Below are 21,947 nucleotides of genomic sequence, written 5' to 3'. Positions count from 1 at the left end.
TCGACCACTTGGTCGGAAATGCACGGGCGTAGACAGAGGGCACAGAAGAGGGGCGCCTCCGGGATGGGATCGGATTCGGTAGGATTGGTGCAGATGGCTGGCAAGGATTCTTCTCCAGCTACTTCCAACTGGGGTTCCTCTTTGAATATTTCCAGCAGTGGTTCCGTAAGGATGTGGACGGTGGCGGTTTCCGGAAGGGTGGGGCCTGTTATGGATACAAATGTATTATTTCACCTGAACTATTTAGTATACATAGAATTAACATTATTTAAATAACATTTCACAAAAAAAAATCAACGCAATATAAAATTGTATAAACTAGTTTTAGTGTGTAGGTTGCGTTACAGTGACGCAAAAATGACAACTGTCAAACGTCAAAACAGAAACGAATAACGACACCACAATTTAACTCACCGGCATGATGTTGAAATGGAACACGATCGCCGGCCTGTTTTTTCTGCAGCATTCTTCTTGCGTAAGCTGCTTTCGCGGCTTTTGTCGCCTTGTTCCGCTTCCGGGTTTTGGCAATTGACCGCCCCATTATATACAAAATCAATTGTTCCTCAGATCCTACAAACAGCTACAACCCTGTTTGAAAAATGTCGCACGTCGTACGAGTTGTCGCACGGTTTTGATTTTACCGTTTCGATATCGATTGGTCGAAAGGACGACAAACGTGCGACAAACACTCGACATGCTCGACATTGTTTTTTCCAACGATTTACCTTCAATTCGACGTCGATTATCGTCGACGCAAACAGTTTGACAGTTCTCTTCAGTTGATCTTGTTCGGACTTGATCAAATCAGAAAAACAATATTGTTGTAAAGGTTCGTGAGGATTTTGGCTGGTTGATTGGTAAGTTGTGTTCCTTTTTTTGCTGGAAAGTTCCGGCCGGAGTGGGCGAGCGGATAAATCATAACATTATGTTCCAGACTTCCTGATTTCAGCCTTCGCGACGGTGGAAGAGAACGTGAAACATCGTTAACCCGGCGGATCATGCCGGAAGATGGGACGGGAAGGAACCGGTCTGCGATCGAAAGCGGATTGGGGTGAGTCGTGTTTTTTTAAACGGTGGAGGTGTGCCGGGAGGAAAAAAGAGGACGATGGAAATGTGCGTGGGGGAGGACAGGAGGGGGGATCCAAACCTAATGCAATCACAAATTCTAAACAATTAAATAATTAAAAAAATAATTCTTGAATTGTTCAATTCTACGACCCAAAACTTTTTTTTAAATCTCAAACTCAAAAATTCTGAAATTCTTTACTTCTGGAATTCTAGTATTCAAAAATTTTACAATAATTAAGTAAAAATTATAAAACTCTAAAATTCTGAAACCTGGCTCAACTCGAGGGGGAAGCATGAAGTTTGTGGGAGTAGCGAACAGCTCTAATTCTCCATACAAACTTTGGAGAAAACCCATTCGACTCTGTCCAAATATTTTTGAAATTTTTGAAAAATACAAAGTAAACATGTTTTTGGGGTCCCCTTGAATTGAACCTGCGCAGAAACTTTGTTGGTCGGTGTTATTTATAAAATCATAAAATTATAAATAAATAAATAAATTATTAAATAATTTAATTAATAAAATATTAAACTATTAAATTATGAAATTATGAAATTATGAAATTATTAAATTATTAAATTATTAAATTATTAAATTATTAAATTATTAAATTATTAAATTATTAAATTATTAAATTATTAAATTATTAAATTATTAAATTATTAAATTATTAAATTATTAAATTATTAAATTATTAAATTATTAAATTATTAAATTATTAGATTATTAAATTATTAAATTATTAAATTATTAAATTATTAAATTATTAATTTATTAAATTATTAAATTATTAAATTATTAAATTATTAAATTATTAAATTATTAAATTAATAAATTATTAAATTATTAAATTATTAAATTATTAAATTATTAAATTATTAAATTATTAAATTATTAAATTATTGAATCGAAAATTTGACAAACACAAAATTATTATCTACAATTCTTAAATTTTATTAATTCTTATGTTTTGAAATTCTTAATTTCTAAAATTTTTAACTTCTAGAAATTTTAAATAATTTGAATATTTTCGCCAGGTAGCAAATAGAAGAAATTCTCGTATGTTTAGCAAAATAAGCACTCGCTTCTGACTCCATCCAATTTACTTATTTTAACTATTCAAACAACTAATTTTTCAAAACTTTTGATAGAAAATTGCTTGCTCACTTCTTATTGGCCGATTTATCATTTGATTTCAGTTGAAAACGCTTTTTATGAGCTGTAATTGAATGTCAAAGTGCTGATATGGCAACATTAAAGGCACGCTGGAATTAGTTACAGTATTTTTTTTATTATTTAATTCATTTCAGATCTGTATCAAACAGTCTCCAAACAGGACAATGAAAGTGTTGGTGGTGTTTGATTTTTAGAGAATGTCAAAATCGCCATTATCAATACTAAGACCTGGAAAAAAAGAACAAACTTGCGGCCGAGTACAACCTCTGAGTGAAAGCGATGGAGGTGAACGAACTACTCACGGGGCAGCACCCGAATCACGGGGTTGGGCACATGGTTGATCCGTAGCGCATTGGATTTACTTCCGTAAATATTTCGTAAATATCGTAAATACAAGCGTAAATATTATTTATCTGCACGATATTCGGAATTGAATTTTGTTCAGTGTGGATAGTGACAGTTCTCGGACAGTTCAGAACTGTCACTTGTTTGTTTCCTTCATTTACAAACTGTCACCGCTCCAATCCAGCTTGAGGTATATTTTGTCACCTTCAGGATTTCCGGTGCCCTACGAAGATTGGGACAGCGGGACCAGAAACGTCAGCACTTCTACTTAAAAAGCAAATGCGGGTGATGACGGCAGGACCGTCGATGAAGCGGTCCCTGCCGGCCGAACTTCCACCACCCTCACAATCCGACCGCAGCCGTTACCGCAAGCCCAACCGGACCCGGGCATGCTGGAGCTGCTCACCAGCTCGGAGAACCATGCCCGCGTGTTGGAAGCCCGCGTGCAGAATGCCGGCAGCGTTGCACACCCCCGCAGAACCAACGACGACGCAAGTGTGCTGGGGCAAAATAACGACCAAAAAGCACAAAACGTGGGAGGGCGACGGAACGTTGACCATCGTGGGCGGGAAGAGCGTCACGTTGGGCGACGAGGACGGCAAGATGATTGGGAGCTCCCGGTTGGTGAAAAGGGAGGAGCTGGAGGAGGGTTCGCGGTTGAGCAAGGAGGTTGAACTGGTGGAGCGGATTGATGGGGAAGTGGCCAAGGAGAATGATGTGCCGGTGAAGAGGGTTCAATTCGAGGCGAGAGGAGGGTTTAGGCCGCCGGCGGAGTCGATGTGCGCCGGGAGTCCGATTGTGGTGTCGACACGGGTGTCGAGCTGGTTAGGACTGTGGGGAGAAAGCGATTGTGGAGGACTTTGTTCCGTTGATGATGCGGGAGCCTTCGCTCAATCAGTGGAAGTATAACAAAGGGTTGCGTTCCGTACTGCGTGGCTAAGCATTTGCGGCCGCACCAGCGGGAAGGGTTTTGGGAATGGAACGCGAAGACTCGGAACAGTTGGGAGCGATTTTGGCCGACGAGATGGGACTGGGGAAGACGTTGCAGACGTTGGCGTTGATCTACACCTTGAAGAATCAGGGACCTTACGGGCAGCCGGTTGTGAAGCGGGTTCTGATCGTGACTCCGAGCAGTTTGGTGGACAACTGGGATCGAAAGATAACAAAGTGGTTGAAGCAGGAACGGATCTTTACGTTCATCGTGGGGCCGAATAGCAAGTTGAAAAAGTACGCGCACCTGTTCGCAACCCAACGAGTTGTCGCATGGGGGGAGAAGGGAGAGGAGGGGCGGTCAATATCGTTTTTTTTCATCATATCTAACAATACAAAAAAAACTGATTTCACAAATAAAAAGAAATTAAACCACCGGCGACTTTTCCTTGGTCAGTGCGGACGCGTCCCAGACGAGCTTGGCACCGTCTGCGATGAACATCTGCACCAGCTATTGGCCGGCCAGCTTCAGGTAGGTCGACTTCGGTGGATGAATTCTTAGGTTCTTGAACTTGTCCTTGTGCGTCGTCGGCAGCACGACGGCCTCAATCAATTTCTGGATTTGCCTGTCCAACCCGCCAATGTCCGAATATTGCTCGGTCGGCCGGAAGTGTCTCCAGGATGAGGTACGAGTCCTTGTTTACGCCCACCAAATCGCCCGGCTTGAGTTTCTCTGGATCAACCAGGCCAAACACGGGCAAAAAGTACGTCTGCCGTGTCAAAGTCTTGATTACGGTGCGCTTGCCCTTCCGCTTGGAGTCCAGCACCACCACCGCCCCGTCGTCCTCCGTCTCCTGAGGGTCCACGTCCAGCAGCTCGATCGACTTGTCCTCCTGGGTTACCACCATCTCGATTGCTGGTGCCTTACTGAGTCCAAACACGCACTAAATTCAACACAAAACAATGGAAAATCCGGATTTACTACGACGAAGCTGCTGGCCCATGAAATTGCCGGATGAGTGCCAGCGAATCGCTCGGCCGGAAAATGTAATGTCTCTATCTATATAGATTGATTTTTTGTTGTTGTTTGTAAACAGTGCGCGCGTTTGCGATGACAGCTGTGAACACTGAAATAAAATTCACAGAGGAATGGTGTATGCGCGTAAATATGGATGCACATACAGATTAACTTATGAAATAAATGCAATATATTTGGAGTGACCACCTCGTGACCCGAATTCTACCGGATTGGCCATCATCAAGCGAAATTTGGAAAATTGTGACTGCAGTGATAGTGAATATTTGGAAAACAAAGTGCCAGGCCAGTTAAAACTAATAGATATCAATAAAAATCAGCAAAACAACAAATAAAATGAATTTTATTTCGAAAATAACCTAAAAATTCCGAAATGACAGCACACGACAATAGCACGACATCCTAAATAACAAAACCGTCGAACAATTTCGATGATCGATCGCACGACAAATACGACATTTTGGTGCAAAAACGTATGACATTCGTGCGAATGTCGCACGACATTGTCGTGCGACGTCGTACGATTGCACGTACGACAAACGACGGACGTCGGACGGACTTTTCAGTCAGGGAAACGAAACGCACGAATGTCAACAAACTTTTTTGTTTTCGTTCATTGTCTACACTCTCACTCGGAACCAGCTCGTTTCAGCGTAATTTTGACCCGGAATGTTTCTGTGGTGACTTGCACGCACGTTTTCGTCAAAACCGAACCTACTCAGAAATGAATAAAGGGGGCATCTGTCAGATTTGGGTGAATTTTACTCAGAATTCCACGAAAACTGAGTGATATTCACCCAGATCTGAGTGAAATTCACTCAAATCTGACAGATGCCCCTTTTACTAATTTCTGAGTAGGTTTGGTTTTGACGAAAACTGAGTGATTTTGAACGTGCGTTTTTGTGTGACTTTAACTGACTTGGAATGAATCAAAAATGAGTAACCGATGTGGAAGCTAGTGCGGAAGTCCATTTGACGATGAGAATAAAGTCAAAGGTGCACCGAGAATCAGCATTACACTTTTTATATTGTCGCCGCGGCACTAAACCGAATTGAGCGAGTTTAACTCTCGCGACGATTTTCTGTAGCGAAATATCCGTCAAGCTGTTTTGAATCAGTGTGTTAGCTATATTTGTTTTGATTTCTTGGTTTTGCTTGAGTCATCGAAAAACAAACGTGGAGTTCTACGTGGATTTATGAAGAATTGGGACAATTATGTTTTTTTATTTATTTGCGTTTAAGGACCACTTAACTCAAGAGTCATTAGGGTCCGAGGACAATTATGTTTAATTAGTGATTAAAATCTTATGTTCCGGTACATTAGAGGTTCAAACTAGCATCCGAATTGTTTTCGTTGGGCATGTGATGATTTTGAGTTTGTTCTTTAGGAGGAGACACAGAATATCAAGAGTTTTGGTCACAATCTTGGGCTGGGTTGCTATCTGGCCTCAACAAAATTACCGAGTGACCGTCAATATGGTCCAGTCCCATCACGAGTTGATCCGGTTGCTGAGTTGGTGGGCTCATTAAAATATAAAATTTGGATTGACCTTTTAAAACCCGAACTCGCCGTCATCAGCCTTTTTTAGGCTGTAATTCATGGAATTATCCATCAAATTCACGCCCATACAGCGATTCCTGGCAGAACTTTGAGGTCGGTTCCTTGATTCTTTTTGGTTGCGGCGCTAGTCTCTTCGCAACTTCACTCGCGACATTTCATTTTGATGCCGCGGCGAAATTTTGTTTTGGTTTTGAATGTGACATTTGAGATACACTCAAAAAAGTAACAACCCAAAATTGCTTCGCGAGATGAAACACACTCGCGCTGTCATTTCGATTTATTTCCAAAATCACAATAGTTCACTTTTACACACTCGTATGGAATTTTTCAGTTCAAGTATGATTACACGAAAGTGTGTAATCATACTTGAACTGAAAAATCCCATACAAGTGTGTAAAAGTGAACTGAACTGTATGTAATGTTGATTCTCAGTGTGAGCACTTCAATCAATTGCACGTTAAGCAGAAGTTAGCAATATCTTAGCAATGTATAAAAATATCGTACAAAATTGATTTTTGTTGCCGACATTCGCCAGGCAATTCAGTTTATTTTAATACATAAATCAACATATTTCAACAAGCATCAATCAACCAAATTATCCTCTAGTGGCACCTCTTAATGTGCGGCTTAACCAAGCACTTGTACGCGAATCCCTGGCCGCAGATGTGGCAAGCGTGGGGCTTTTCCTGTGTGTGAATGCGCATATGCACGCGCAGCGCTGCCATCGATTTCAGCGACTTTTCGCACACGCTGCAGGGGAAATAAACACGATCTTCGGCGTGGATCAAGCGGTGTTTTTTGAGAGTTTTTCTGGAATGAAAAACAACATTAATATACCGATTTCAAATGTGCGACGAAGAGCTAACTTTGATTTGAACAGCTTGTCGCAGATATCACAGGGGTGGGCCGCCGCTCGGTGGGTTCCCAAGTGGGCTTTCAAGGTGTCCGGTGAGGCCAACTGAAGGCCACACTCCGGACAGATTGGCTTATCTTTGCCACATATTTTCTCGTGATGGATCCGCTCCTTAACGGTGTAGGAATGGTGATTGCAATTTTCCCTGCGGCACTTGTACGGTTTGATACCTTGAAATTTAATTTAGAATGTAGTTTAGGATAAGTAACAAGTTATTTCTTACCTTTATGCTTGTTGAGGTGATCTTGTAAGTTTTTTTGATAGTTGAAATCAGCAAAGCAGATCGAACACGTGAACCTTTTTTTGGACTTATTTGGAGCGGTTTTTTTGCAGTAATGCAAATGAATAATCATGCTATTTTTGCCTTCAAACTTCTTCTCGCAGTTTGGACATGAATGGACTTCGATTTCCCGAATTTCTTCGACCATTTCAACGCTTTGTTCAACGATTTTGGATTTGTTATCTTCCGTTGCATCCAATTGGTCAACCACGCTTTCCAGACCATCTTGAAACGAATCCTTATCCGGTCCAGCAATCTGCTCCGCCTCATTCCGCGCCTTAATTTCCGCCTGCTCAATCCTCTCCACGTGGTCCACAATGATCATCCTCGTTTTCGCCACTACGTCCACCGCAGCCCTCTTGAGCCAACCTTCCCTGGACGTTTCCTTGGTCTCGATCCCCGTGCTAAACCGCTCACGCCACTCGGCGGCCTTCATGCAGCACGTCCGAAAGTCGGCCAACAGTTCCGTGAGGGCCCAGCAGGATCGGCAAACACGTGCTACGTGCTCGGTGAGGTCAATTTCGAGGCCCAGCACACTGGTGAGCTGCTCCTGGACCTGGACCACGTCCAGGCAGTTCCACGACTGCTGGGGCGAGAACTGGACAAACTTGGCCGGATGGTAGATTCGGAGGCAGAGGCAGCAGAATGGGGTTTCGGGAGTTTCTGCGGGTGGTTCTTCCGGGGGAAGTAGTTCGTGGAAAATTTCGATTGATTCCGTTTTAACCACTTGTTGCAGTTCCGGTGCAGGTTCGAAGTTGCACTGCTGGAAAGCTGTAAAAAACTTGTTAAAACATAATTTTCAATTCAAAACTGGAAACTAACCTTCGTACAAGCATTGCTCTGGAACCTGTTCCGGTTCTTCCTTTTTAATCTTTTCAATATCCTGTAGCTGGGCCTGTTTAATTTTCTTCCATCGATCAATCTGCGCTAGTCGGGCTTTTTTCTTAAATCCCATTTTTTGAGTTTATTTTGATGAAATTTATGTTCAAATAATTTAAATATATTTTGCGTGTAAAGTATTTTAAAACTTCGGTGAATGTTTTGTGTTGAAGTCGTTAAACGGATTTTACAAAACATAAACAAAACCAAGGGGTCCACCGACGTTTGTAAGTTTCTGTCAAAGTTGTAATTATTTACGAAAAAGCAGAGTGTTACCACAGCGTTACTGGACCCCTCGAAAAACATCAAAACAAATTTTGTTTCGGATTAAAGAAAATCCAGAAAATTCCCGGTGAAAACCGTGAAAATAAAAGAGTGTGCATCGGCCAAACCTTTTTAACCATATTGTCGTTTCCCGAAATGACTTGACTTGTCTTGGCTTGGTGAAGACGTTTTTGAGGCTATTCTGGACCTGATTCAAGGACGAACCTGATAAAAAGTTGTAAACTAACCGGCTCTCATCACAAATAAACAATCAAATGGCAGCCAAGCTAAAATGGCACCAATCACAGCAGAGGCAAGACCCCATTATTCCGGAACCCACGGAACCGCTGCTGGAAGTATTCAAAGAGGAGCCCGAGCTGGAGGTTCTAAGGGAAGAACCCCCGCAGGACAACGCAACCGCCCTTCACGAAGTCTTGCTCGTACCAAAAACGGAACCGGCCGATCCCTCCCCGGAAGTGGCCCACTTCTGTGCCCTCTGCCTGCGGCCGTGCACTTCCGGTCAGGTGGTTGAATTTTCCGCCAGCTGGACCTGTCCGGATGTGGCCAGTGGACGGGACAAACTGGCGCTACTTTTGGGCGTGGAGATTGAGCTTGAGCGGTGTCCCGTTTGTCGGTCCTGCTGTATCATGGTGGAAATGATGGCCGACTTCCGGGAGGGGTGTTTGCGGGCGTCCGCGTGGAGGGGGCGGTTCAATTGTGGGTTGGACGAGGTTGGGGATGACTGGCTGTCCAAGGAGAACTTTGAGGGGATGGCGAGGACAAGGAAGGTGGTTCAGGAGCACGTGGAGCGGATTAAAATGGCTGAGGTGCGGAACAGCCAGGGTTTGGACATGGATGAAATGATGGAGCAGAAGCCAATGCTGGGAGATGAACAGGATTCGGTGAAGGAATCGCCGCCCATGGTTGAGTACGCTTAATGTTTTATTTTTTGCTTTTTGGAGAACTTATCAAAACTTTTTCACAGAATTCCCAGCGAGACCCAAGATACCTTGGAAAAGCCGGTGATTATAACATACAGCTGCGAAAAATGCCAGCGAAAGTTTGAAACGCAATCAGGTATGAGGATTCACTATGATCGTTGTAAGAAGTCGCCCAAAAAGAAGCCAAATGATCCCCAACTGCACAAGTGCACCATCTGTTCGGCCAATTTTACGGTATTGTCCAGGCTGCTAGAACATCTCAATAAGCACGAGGGTAAGAAACATTTCTAGTCGAATTCTTGAAATATTGATGAACGTTCTTTTAGGAGTTAAACCATTTGAGTGCCGTAAGGAAAATTGCAACCAAAGCTTTCATGGCCTCCAAGCACGACTTAAACATGAACAGAAGTGTAAGGGAAATACCTTGCTGGATCCAAGTGTTGATCAAGAATCCCCGGAAAGCTCAACTGTGGCCATGTGAGTAGACGCAGTGATGGGTTATTTTTGTATCAACCACCAGGAGAATTTTTACGCGCCTCCCTTCCATAGTTTCTGAGATTTTTGATAAAAACTGATTTTCCCCATATAAATTCAAATTTCTTACCACTACTCGTACAGCGCCGTACTTTAAACAATGTCTATTTCTTAAACCTAGCGCTCCTGAGGAAAACCAACCAAAAATCTTCTCGTGCAGTAAATGCCCAAGAAAATTTGACACCAAAGGGGGATTGGTGACTCACCGCCTAAACTGCATGAAGCCTGTAAAAAGCCCTCGGCTTCACACCTGCTCAATCTGTTCGGTTGAATTCGGTAGTGCTAACCATCTGGATGCGCACATGAACAAGCACAATGGTAAGCGCTTTTCAAAAACCCCTAAAATTCAATCTAACCGAACTGTAAACTTCCCCCGCAGATATCAAACCGTACAAGTGCAAAAACGAAAGCTGCGGCATGGACTTTTACGGCAAACTGCACCTCTACAAACACACCGAGCGGTGTGGCAAGGCCAAACCCGTGTGTCCACTCTGCGGACTTCAGCTGTCCTCGAAGGCGACACTGCATGCGCACATGAAAACCCACGCAGGTACCCCCGAAGCTCCAGTGGCTCCGGTGGCCGAGTGCGAAACATGCGGCAAAAAGTTCAAGACCAAGAAATCGCTCAAAAACCACCAGACCGTGCACCTGAACGAGTGGAACTATCCGTGCGGCGAGTGCGGCAAAATGCTCAAGACGGCCGCTTCCCTGAGCGTGCACCGGCGGATTCACATGGAGGTGAAGCCGTTCAGCTGCGCCGTGTGCGGCCAGGGTTTCACGCTCAAGAGTCTCGTTGAGCGGCATATGCAGAAGTGCCACGCGGAAGTGGTTTTTGTGAAATAAAAAGTCATTCGCATATTTAGTTTTTCAGCTGTATTTTATTTTGTAAATGAAATCGCAGGGTGGTTAAATCTTCGCGATTTTCGCGAATTTCGCGGATTTCGCGGAAATCTAAATTGCTCTCACCGAGCAGGATTTAGATAAATTTGCGTTCTTTCTTCTGGAAATACTAGATTTAGACAAACATTTTCACTAGCCATCGAAATCTACGTTGTATTCTTGAAGATAGACCCACAGGAACATTCAACAGAAATCCGCGCCGCGAAAATCGCGAAATCCGCGAAGATTTTTAACCACCCTGAAATCGTCCTAAAAGTTCCTTAAAGCGTTTTACAACTTTGAGATGAATTCGAGTCCACAGGCCTAAACTAGATTTTGCTTCATGACTTGGTCTATGCCACTACAAAATTGAGTTCGAGTGCTCCATCTCAAATTTGCGTGGCTCCACTTCAGAAAACATTACTGAATTGACGTCAAATTTGAGGGAGTCCGGGTAAGCGTGTATGTTGTGACATTTCTGCAAATTTTGATTCTTTTTGTGATTCCCTCAGAAGCGATTACCGATTTTATTTGACAGTTGTTGGACCCCTCAGAAAATCAACATTGAATGCACGGCTAAAAATGTTTGATCAAACGAAAAGCTTCACTGTTTTGCATAAAATAGATTTTAAGCAACATTGACTAAAAGACAAACAAATCAAAACAACCGCATTTATGATAACAATACAAATTTATTTCAACAAATCGAAGCCAGCACTCCCATCAATCCTCTCCCGCGTGGCACTTCTTCACGTGCGGCTTCACCAAACATTTGTACGCGAACCCTTGCCCACAAATGACACAACCAAACGGCTTCTCCTTCGTGTGAATCCGCCGGTGCACGGTCAGTGCATTCGCCGACTTGAGCGCCTTCCCGCACTCGTCGCACGGATAGTTCCGCTCGTCCGAATGGACCAGCTGGTGCCGCGTGAGACTCTTTTTAGACTTGAACTTTTTCCCGCACGTGTCGCACTCGGCGGCGGGCTCTCCGGCGTGGATTTTCAAGTGCGCGTTCAGCCCTCCCCTCGAGGACAGCTGGAGTCCGCACAGCGGACAAATCGGTTTGTCCCTGCCACAATGCTCCGCATGTCGGTTAAGTGCAACTTTGCCGTAGAAATGCTTGTCGCAGCCTTCAGTGCGGCATTTGAACGGTTTGATTCCTGGGGGAGAAAGTAACAATTATATAGAACAATTATGTTAGGAGTTCGGAGAACTCTTACCATTGTGCTTGTTCATGTGCACTTCAAGCTTCTTTGGAAAGCGAAACTCCATCGAGCAGATTGAGCAGCGGCTAAGCTGAGGGCTCTCAACAGGTCCTTTGCACTTTTGGTTATGCGTCAGGAACCCGGCTTTGGTGTCGAATCTCCTTGGGCATTTACTGCACGGGTGAACTTTCAGTATTATTTCCTCGGCAGCTGATGATTCCTGATCAACACTTGAATTCAACGACTGTTTTCCCTTGCACTTTCTTTCGTGTTTAGCTCGTTGATTGTAAACATGGAAGCGTTTGTTGCAATCTCTTTTACGGCACTCGTAGGGTTTGATGCCTAAAATAAATTTATTCTACTTGTAGAGTCGCAACCGGGACTCTTTGAGACACGACGTTCCGGACGCAGCACCATCGCTGCCGATCATTAACCTCCCAACCACCCACTGACCTCATGTCCGCTTCCGTCGTGTCCTGCTCCGGATTCCGCCAACCGGTTCCTGCACAATTCAATCACACTCACACTTCCGCGCCAATCGTTCACTCTCCCTTGTTCACAGCGTAAACATAAACACGCGCCTCTTTTCATGCGCTGTCAAAAACCAAGTACACGCTTCAGTAAGGGATAGTCTGTTTCGGGTTATTATTACCCGGTCAATATATTTATATTGTTTACATTATTTTGAAGGACGAAAACCCTACATCCCCATCTTCCTTTAAATAAAACATTTGTTGGATTTGAATTCACTCTCATTGACAATTTCAAATATTTAATCTCTTCATCACTTGCTTCAATAATTTATCATTAGTTAAACTTGAGTTAAACTAAACAAAACCACAGCAAAATACACATCCGTTTCAACCAGTTATCTAGCGATCCCAAACTTATTTACTGCTTAGTAAACAAGTTTGATAATTCAACATTCAAGGCAAAACAAATCAACGTCCTTATCAACTGCCACAATTACTTGCCGGAATGCAACTATTTATTTTCAAAACAAATTAGAATTCAAATCGTCTTCAGTTATTTCCTACACAAGTGAAAATAAACATATTTTTTTAACCCACCGGAGGTCGCGTACGTGTACTTTGTACACAGTTTGTAAGGGCACTTGTAAGAAAGGCGAAAACACGCGACTTCCCGAAGGTTAAGTAACACTCAATCTCCCTCAACACATTTGAAACAGTGATGTTCATTAGTTCACCAGCTATGTTCTTCATCCGCTCTCCCACTTCACCTTTTGAATAATTTTGAAAACAGTTAGTATACTTCACTGAACCTCAAACCATTCGTATGACCAATATGCAATATTAATAAATACATTCTTACGATTTCTCTACACTTCAAGCTATCAAACATTAAATCACGTTCTACCCCGATTTTTTTTAGTCAATGCTCCAATTTCTTCATGAGAATAATTCTGAGAATTTTGAACCCAATATAAGATGTCACACAAGACACACAGATTTATCTGTTTAAGCTGCAATGGATTTAAGTCATCATATTACATATATAACATACCAATGGAATGTGCTAAACATCCTACTTTATTTGAATTGCTTTAAAATAAAATATCTATTTTTATCGATCCCGGAGTTAATTCAAAATTTTACAAAAAAATAATAAATCATTAATTTATTATCAACACAACAAACCCTGAAAACCATTTTTAAAATTTTACTAGCGCTTTTACCAAAAATTGCATTAGTAGTTAGACTGTTCTTTTATTCTTTATCATTTCGTAACTACATTGAATTCAACAACTCATATTTTATGTATATCTCATTTGGGCCATGTTTTCATCTTTTCTCTGTTTTGAAGTTCTGGTCAATCACTTTGATATGAAATCTCAACATTTATTATCTGAATAAATTTCAAAATCGTACATATTCATACAGTTTGATTATTTTCAGTTCAAATAACTAGCTAGATCACTTTTGTTATCACTCATAAACTTACGACCATTGGATTGAAAATTTAGTCGATAACTCATTCCGTACCGAAGAAGAGAACTTTACTGTTCCGAGCTAAACAGCAATTACTTTGGTTATATCATTTTCGCTAAAATGCAATATCGAAAAAGATTTCATAATCATCATAATATCAGGAGTGATTAGCCTTTTAACAATTATTTTATAAAACTGAGATGATAACTAACTTTTGAACGGTTATTGAAGTTCACCAATCCTTCAATTACATCATAGAACAAATAACACTTTAATTTATTTACTACTATACAAGACCTTTCATCTCGACTTTCGATCTGAACCTGAATAAGTCCGATCTTTATAAACACGTTACTTTAGCCATTCAAAACAAATGCATCAGTACTCTCTTATTTCAACTGTTCTCAATCTTGTATATTTTTCATGTAGTATTTTACTTATTCAATGTTTTCGAACCTTATGCAGCCTTTCTGTATACTAGTATTTGAATCAGTAAATTGTCATGTCTATAAACATTATCATTTTTATAATGTTTAATAAGTATCCATAAAACAACACAATACTTTTTTTTCAATTACGTTTACATTTAAAGTTCATCATCTCGGTACGAGAATCGAACTCACGACCTCTGGATTAGAAACACAGCACGCCGCTAGTCGAAACCCATCCCCTACCGGTCAGTATTCCCAGTGAGCATATTTACTCTCTTAAGGGATCTGACTGTCAGTGGCCATCAACTTAAAAATGTTAAAAAAAAATGAAAACTCTTAGATCCATACAATTTTTAACTGTCATAATTCTACGTTTCTCAAAACATAATTCAGTGTACTAATACACTATGCTTTCACATATCACAGAAAAAAATACAAAACCAACAAGTAACACAAACCACTTGAATAATTAAATATTGAAAACATCATTCATTCAAAGTTCTCTTTTTTTACGCCGAACATTTATTTTTAATCGACTCGTTCAGATAAACATTTAACAACTTCAATTGAAAAATTACAATCCATCGCGTGATCCATCGTTACCTACCATTTTAGCAATTCTGAATCTGGAAAACATTTTGATACTTTGATTCCTAGCTATATCTAAATGTTAATAAAACATTTAGATCAGTGACTTAGACTAGGCCCAAAACATTAGGAATGTAAAAAACTCACTAAATCATCTGCATTACAACCTTCGGTGGTCTCTGCTGCAAACCTTTAACTCAAATCTGCTATGCACTTCGAACCCATCAACCTGTGGATCACCTTCGGTCTACCTTTGGACTGTTCGTCCAACACTTGCCAACCTCTCATCTCTTTCCTTTTCTTTCATCTGGCTTGCTTTCATATGTTGCGCCACAATGATAAGAAGAAAAACCTTACTATTGTTTTAAACACCAAACAAAACAAAAGGCACTTTGAAAACTTGAAACAATTATGTTTTGAATGGTTCACAAATATTTCCTGGTGGGAATTTTAACCATAACGATCTTTGTCAAAATATTTTACATATCCAAACATGAAAGAGTAGAATCATTTTCATCATAGCCTTTTTCAAATTCAAACTCCTTTAACCAAATATCGTCTAATCAATATTGCAGTAAAGTGATTTAAACTGCAGCATGCGTTTTGTTCTTGTCATATTTCCAACCACATTCGACCACTAGTCTCAAATGTTTAGTCTTCAAGTCTTTGCACATTAAAATTTGATCGTCGTTTGGCTCTCAAACCAAAGCAAACCTTTTCTGTCAAATATATGAAACACTGTCAATGAATTTGACTCGGAAATCTTTCAGTTACATTTTGTCCTCAAACTCCGTCCGTTGCCTCGATTATACACCTATCGAGAAATCACTTTTACTTTTGAATACTTCAGATTTGACTAGGAAACATCTTTTAAATACAACAACGTACTGGGAATCAATTCGTACAAATTCAATTCCTTTGACTCTTGTCAAACATTTAGCTCTTTTAAATAAATTAAGGTGCCTCTTAACTCGGACAATCAAAAGACATATGACATCTCTGCAATAGTTATATTACTGTAGAGCCTTCTAGTTTCTCCACGATATCAAAATTTAGCCCCCAAGCCAAATCACTGATATTTAGATCTCCCAGGATCTAGCAAATCTTTATAGATTGAAACCGCTAGCCAACATTGAGTAATTTAAGAGTCACATCATTGAACTCCAGAGCCCTCTAGCTCATGCAAACTTTCAATCGTTTGGCCCCAGCCAAATCACTCAAATCCAGAGGCCCCTAGATCTTGCAAACTTATGATCATTTGCCCCCCTAGCACATCATTCTACTCCAGAGTCTATATAATTTGGCCCCTAACCAAATCACTCAAATCCAGAGCCCCTTAGCTCTTGCAAACTTTTGATCATTTGGCCCCTCTAGCCATATCATTTGACTCCAGAGCCCCCTATCTCTTGCAAACTTTAAATCATTTGGTCCCCTAGCCAAATCATTCAATTCCAGAGCCCCCTAGCTCTTGCAAACTTTAAATCATTTGGCCCCCTAGCCAAATCATTCAACTCCAGAGCCCCCTAGCTCTTGCAAACATTTGATCATTTGGCCCCCTAGCCAAATCATTCAACTCCAGAGCCCCCTAGCTCTTGCAAACTTTAAATCATTTGGCCCCCTAGCCAAATCATTCAACTCCAGAGCCCCCTAGCTCTTGCAAATTTTGAATCATTTGGCCCCCAAGCCAAAATCATTCAACTCTAGAGCCCCCTAGCTTTTGCTAAGTTTTTTTTTTATCATTTGGCCCCCTAGCCAAATTCATCTCCAGAGCCCGACCAAAATATTCGATCCATGACCCTTCCAGCTCAGCACATCTTCTACTGCAGTAAGGCCCTCTAGCCAAACTGTCAAGAATCAAATCATAAACAACGGCAAGCCCTCCGGGAAAACAATCAACCATTTTACTTTGATTTTCGCTTTCGCTTCCACTTTCAATAATTTCTACTATTTTCTTCTCATAAACAATCTTGCGAGAAACCACACTCGCTTCACCACTTCAATACCAGAATCAAATTATCAATTATACAATTACCACACAATTGCTCGTTTATAATTTGACGACACCCGGAACCTGGTCCATTGTCCTCTTCTTTTCCCTCTGATAAAAAAACGGTCCATCCCATCCTCGTCGCCAGATGTAGAGTCGCAACCGGGACTCCTTGAGACACGACGTTCCGGACGCAGCACCATCGCTGCCGATCATTAACCTCCCAACCACCCACTGACCTCATGTCCGCTTCCGTCGTGTCCTGCTCCGGATTCCGCCAACCGGTTCCTGCACAATTCAATCACACTCACACTTCCGCGCCAATCGTTCACTCTCCCTTGTTCACAGCGTAAACATAAACACGCGCCTCTTTTCATGCGCTGTCAAAAACCAAGTACACGCTTCAGTAAGGGATAGTCTGTTTCGGGTTATTATTACCCGGTCAATATATTTATATTGTTTACATTATTTTGAAGGACGAAAACCCTACACTACTAATCTAGCATTGTTTACTGATTTTTTTAATGTTCCTACCCAGGTGCTTGTTACGATGTTCTCGCAAATGGTACGAGTTCGTGAAATTGGCCGAACAGACGGAACACGTGTGCAGTTTCACAGCAAGTGGCAACTCATTGGTCTCGCTGGGGGAACTGGAGAAGAATTGTGTTAAAATTGACTAAAATTACTGGACAATTCAATGTACTCTTTCTTAGGCGGTCCCTCCGGGGAATCTGGATAGCTCGCGTCCTCCACCCAATCATGTTCATCTTTCAGCGCTGGCTTCTCTTCCGGCAACTCATTCGCACTCGAATCCTGCCTGTTCCGCGCCTCAGCCTCGGCCATTTCAATGCGTTCCACGTGTTCCTGAACCACCTTTCGCGTCCTCGCCATCACCTCCACGTTCTCCTTGGACAACCAATCGTCCCCAATCTCGTCCAACCCAAACGAAAATCGCACCCTCCAAGCAGCCGCCTTCAGACAACCCTCCCGAAAGTCCGCAAACGTTTCCACCATGATCCAACAGGACCGGCAAATGGCATTCTGTTCAACCTCAATCTCCACGCCCAAAAGTAGCGCCAACTTGTCCCGTCCTCTCGGTTTGGCGGAGAGCTCGACCACCTGGTCGGAGGTGCATGGACGTAGACAGAGGGAGCAAAAGAGGCCCACTTCCGGGAAGGGATCGGTGTCGGTGGGAATGGGTGGTTCCGGTTTTGGTACGAGTATGACTTCGATTAGGGGTTCGAGCGCGTCGGGCGGGATGTCCAGCATGGGTGGTTCTTCCTCGAAAATTTCCAGCTGGGGCTCCTCTTTGAATATTTCCAGCAGCGGTTCCGTGAGGTTGTAGGTGGCGGTGGGCTCCGGACATGTTTCCGGAACTGTGGTGTCTGGCGATAAAATTTAATATGAAAATAACAAGTTGATAATTTCTCAATCACATTTAAGTTACTTTATTTAATTTAAAAAAAAAAATAAAAATGAGTAATAATATTTTAGCGTGTCAAATCCGTTAATCGGGAAATTGACAACTGTCAGTTGAAATCACAAACCTTGCCGAGCCGCCGAGGGCAAAGGGACCAACAAATTTGGACTAAGTATTTGAGTTTTCTGCTTTGCCATTCTTGCTTTTTGCCATCTTAGCAATGCAGCCTTTTGCTTGGACCTTTTGAAAGGCATTTTGTAATGTCTGCACCAACAACTTTGATAAAATAAATTCTAACACCAATTTAGAAGTTCATCGAGAAGTAAACATAACCGAGGGGTCCAGAAAGGCTTTCAACAAAAGTTTGATCGATTACAATTTTGGCAGCATGTTTCCAGTGTTGGTGGACCCCTCGATATTGTTGATGTTTATGTGTATCCCGAGTTCAAAACAATCGTCCGATTTTTTTTGAAGAAGTTTTATTAACGTGAAAAATTTGAAGTGAAATAAAGCAAACTCCAAGAGATGCCACGGTTCAAGACTAAACGCTAACTGGGGCAGATGAAACGATGGATAAAAATTAGACAAGCTCAGCAACAGGTCGTTCAATTGGAAAAAGTGGAAGAACCAGTGCAAACTGCAGAGCAGGATTTTCCGGAAGGTTTGTGTCAAGTTAACTTACCCTTTAGTGCCCAATATTTATTTTGTATCGTGCCCACAATGTTTTGACAGTATGATATCACCGTTGATAGACCCCTCGATGTTTTATTTAATCTTGTTATTGTTGGATGTTTGTTAGACGAGTTCAAAATAAATTTTTGAACAAAAATAAAAAAAATGTTACACTTAAGATATCAAAATTTACCCCCAAATATGGCATATTTTAAGACTAAAGCCCAAAAGACTCAGATTAACCGACGGAAAAAAGTAAACTGAAGGAGGTAGTAGACTACGGCAAACAAACAAACTCGCACATTTTGACAGTTTGTCTGTGTTGTTTGTTCGCCAACATTTGTTTGTAGAAACGTCAGCTTGCATACATTTTGTCTTGTTCGTTTGACATAGTCTAATACCTCCTTGACTTAACACAGTCCATTCACAACTCTGAGTGCTACAGAAGTTGGTTTGTTTGCAATTTGAATCAGATTTGCATTTTTTTCTAGCAACTATGTAGTTTTTAAAGGCCTACCGCACGATGACAGCTAACATGATTCGCAGGGACAGTGACATTTCGAGCTAGACCTTTGTTTGCATCAATACACTGTGACGAGGAGTTATATTTTTTTCGCTGGCCTTATTTTTTAAACCTTATGCTAATAATCATGAGATTTTTTTATTATTTTTATCTTTTCAAGCTTTCCAAGCATGTAGAACCGAAGCAGACGCCCCTCAGGAGACTCCATCGGAAGATCAGCAAGTCATCAAAACGGAATCAATTGAAATCTTCCACGAATTACTTCACCCGGAAGTACCCGCCAAGCCGGACCCAACTCAGGAAAACGTATTCTGCTGCCTCTGCCTGCGAATCTACCCGCCGGCCAAATTTGTCCAATTCTCGTCCCAGCAGACGTGGAACTGCCTGGACGTGGCCCAAGTCCAGACACAACTAGCCAATGTTCTGGGCCTACAAATCGACCTCACCGAGCAAGGAGCCCTTTGCCGGTCCTGTTGGGCCCTCACGGAACTGTTGGCCGACTTTCGGACGTGCTGCTGGAAGGCCGCAGAATGGCGTGAGCGGTTCACCGTTGGGATCGAGACCAAGGGAACGTCCAGGGAAGGTTGGCTCAAGAGGGCTGGGGTGGACGTTGTGGCGAAAACGAGGATGATTATCGTAGACCACATGGAGCAGATTGAGCAGGCGGAAGTTAAGGCGCGGATTGAGGCGGAGCAGATTGTTGGACCGGATGAGGATTCGTTTCAAGATGGTCTGGATTCAACGGACGATGGCAAATCCAAAATTGTTGAACAAAGCGTTGAAATGGTTGAAGAAATTCGGGAAATTCAAGTCCATTCGTGTCCAAACTGCCAGCAAAAGTTTGAAGGAAAAAATAGTATGATTATTCATTTGCATTACTGCAAACAGTCAGATCGAATAAAGCCAAAGAAACGACACACGTGTCCGATCTGTTCTGCCGATTTTAACGCGCCAAAAGAGCTGCAAGATCACCTCAACAAGCATAAAGGTTAGAACTAACTTGGTTTGGTTATCTTCAATTTAATTTAAATTCAATTTCCAGGTATCAAACCGTACAAGTGTCGAAGGGGAAATTGCAATCGTCATTTCTACACCAATAAGGATCGGATTCGTCACGAAGCAAGATGTGGCAAGGAGAAGCCAATCTGCCCGGAATGTGGCCTTCAGTCAGCCACGCCAGACACGTTGAAGGTCCACATGGAAACCCACGGAGAGGCGACCCACCCGTGTGATATCTGCGGCAAGCTGTTCAAAGCAAAGTTAGTTTTTCTCGACTGAATTGCCAACAGAATTATAAAAGAGAGTTTTGATTTCAGATCCACCTGCAAAAAACATCGCTTGATCCACACCGATCGGGACTTTCCCTGCAGTGTGTGTAAAAAGTCGCTGAAATCGACGGCAGCGCTGCGGGTTCATATGCGCATTCACACCCAGGAAAAGCCCCACTTTTGCCACATCTGCGGCCAGGGATTCGCGTACAAGTGCTTGGTTAAGCCGCACATTAAGAGGTGCCACTCGGGAGAGGGTTGACTCGTACTCGACGGAAGTTGTTTAATGTTGAAATAAAGTGAATTGTTGTTAAAATCTATTTTTTTTTTATTCTATAAGCTTATTTTTATTAGGTCCTTTTAGACATTTACACATCAAGTTGGGACCGAGGGTCAATAATTCAATAATTTTTCCTAAATTCTAACTGTCAAAGCTGATAAACTCCAAGAGGATTGAATTCTCGGCATACTGTTTACCGATTGCTCGAAAGAAAGGTACCAGAGGTTCCACGATTGCTCTGGTCGGTCCGCTCATCGTCGACAGAACCAGCTCCACGATGCTGGAAAACGGAATCCGCATGCCGGCGGACTTGATAGCCTCCTTTTGTGGAAAAGAAACTTTCACTTTGGCCATCTCCTGGTGTTTCCTTGTTGACCCTACCAGAGGGAATGCTTGGTTGAAATCTTCCTTGTCCGCTAGGAGGGAAGTATCCTTCAAAACTTTTCCAGTTTTGTCGAGTTGGTTGCGAGATTGTTCCTTCTTCTTGCGATCTCCTGGCTGTAGCTGCAGCCGATTTGACGATCTCCGCGAAAGATCGCTTTGAGCGCCTCTTCAGTTCCAGCTCCAACTTGTCCGAACGTTCCCTGTACTTGGGACAGGAACGAGTTTCGTGCGGAGCCCCTCCACAGAGCAGACACTTGTTTTCCACTGCCTGACATTGCTCGTCCTGATGCTTCTCACCACACTTGCCGCAGACCTTCTTGTTGTAGCAAAAAGACTTCGTGTGACCCAATTTCCGGCAATTCGTGCAGCTCATGACCTTGGGGTGGAACATTCGTACTGGTAGTCGGAGTACCTGGTCAATCAGCAGGAAATCCGG

At 42.3% G+C, this 21,947-nt stretch overlaps 3 protein-coding genes and 1 long non-coding RNA gene across 4 annotated transcripts; 3 read left to right on the top strand and 1 right to left on the bottom strand.

Moving 5' to 3' along the window:
• Positions 1–726: 726 nt before the first annotated feature.
• Positions 727–2,548, top strand: LOC119766709. Its single transcript, XR_005277072.1, has 3 exons — positions 727–857; positions 935–1,051; positions 2,377–2,548. It is a non-coding gene; the product is annotated as an uncharacterized LOC119766709 (long non-coding RNA).
• Positions 2,549–6,714: 4,166 nt separating this feature from the next.
• On the bottom strand, positions 6,715–18,581 carry LOC6048671 (gastrula zinc finger protein xFG20-1). Its single transcript, XM_038250410.1, has 8 exons — positions 18,512–18,581; positions 17,651–18,349; positions 12,025–12,351; positions 11,531–11,964; positions 8,130–8,250; positions 7,251–8,078; positions 6,981–7,197; positions 6,715–6,924 (listed from the first exon to the last, which is right to left on the bottom strand). The coding sequence occupies exons 1-8, from the start codon at positions 18,579–18,581 to the stop codon at positions 6,717–6,719; spliced, it is 2,904 nt and encodes a 967-aa protein (XP_038106338.1). The 3' UTR covers positions 6,715–6,716.
• LOC6048670 (zinc finger protein 235) lies at positions 9,187–10,772 on the top strand. The gene is made up of 5 exons (XM_038252056.1): positions 9,187–9,378; positions 9,436–9,665; positions 9,718–9,868; positions 10,047–10,243; positions 10,305–10,772. Exons 1-5 carry the CDS (start codon positions 9,221–9,223, stop codon positions 10,766–10,768), a joined length of 1,200 nt encoding a protein of 399 aa, XP_038107984.1. The 5' UTR covers positions 9,187–9,220; the 3' UTR covers positions 10,769–10,772.
• A 364-nt stretch (positions 18,582–18,945) lies between the features above and the next one.
• Positions 18,946–21,167, top strand: LOC6048672 (zinc finger protein 782). The gene is made up of 4 exons (XM_038250409.1): positions 18,946–19,045; positions 19,740–20,567; positions 20,622–20,838; positions 20,896–21,167. Exons 1-4 carry the CDS (start codon positions 18,946–18,948, stop codon positions 21,107–21,109), a joined length of 1,359 nt encoding a protein of 452 aa, XP_038106337.1. The 3' UTR covers positions 21,110–21,167.
• The last annotated feature ends 780 nt before the right edge of the window (positions 21,168–21,947 follow it).

Source organism: Culex quinquefasciatus, chromosome 2 (assembly GCF_015732765.1).
Source record: "Culex quinquefasciatus strain JHB chromosome 2, VPISU_Cqui_1.0_pri_paternal, whole genome shotgun sequence".
Classification (NCBI taxonomy): Eukaryota; Metazoa; Arthropoda; class Insecta; order Diptera; family Culicidae; genus Culex; species Culex quinquefasciatus.
Note: the sequence above shows the minus strand (reverse complement) of the source record. Positions and strands in the feature narration are given on the sequence as shown.

Coding starts and splice junctions, on each gene's coding strand:
- LOC6048670 (XM_038252056.1), top strand. CDS start 9,221: ATGGCGAGGACAAGGAAGGTGGTTCAGGAGCACGTGGAGCGGATTAAA. Junction 9,379..9,435: donor GAATCGCCGCCCATGGTTGA/GTACGCTTAATG, acceptor ACTTTTTCACAG/AATTCCCAGCGAGACCCAAG. Junction 10,244..10,304: donor GCACATGAACAAGCACAATG/GTAAGCGCTTTT, acceptor CTTCCCCCGCAG/ATATCAAACCGTACAAGTGC.
- LOC6048671 (XM_038250410.1), bottom strand. CDS start 18,581: ATGGCAAAGCAGAAAACTCAAATACTTAGTCCAAATTTGTTGGTCCCT. Junction 18,350..18,511: donor GCCCTCGGCGGCTCGGCAAG/GTTTGTGATTTC, acceptor TTTTATCGCCAG/ACACCACAGTTCCGGAAACA. Junction 8,251..11,530: donor AGTGCCACGCGGGAGAGGAT/TGATGGGAGTGC, acceptor ATGGGATTTAAG/AAAAAAGCCCGACTAGCGCA.
- LOC6048672 (XM_038250409.1), top strand. CDS start 18,946: ATGAAACGATGGATAAAAATTAGACAAGCTCAGCAACAGGTCGTTCAA. Junction 20,568..20,621: donor TCACCTCAACAAGCATAAAG/GTTAGAACTAAC, acceptor TTCAATTTCCAG/GTATCAAACCGTACAAGTGT. Junction 20,839..20,895: donor GGCAAGCTGTTCAAAGCAAA/GTTAGTTTTTCT, acceptor TTTTGATTTCAG/ATCCACCTGCAAAAAACATC.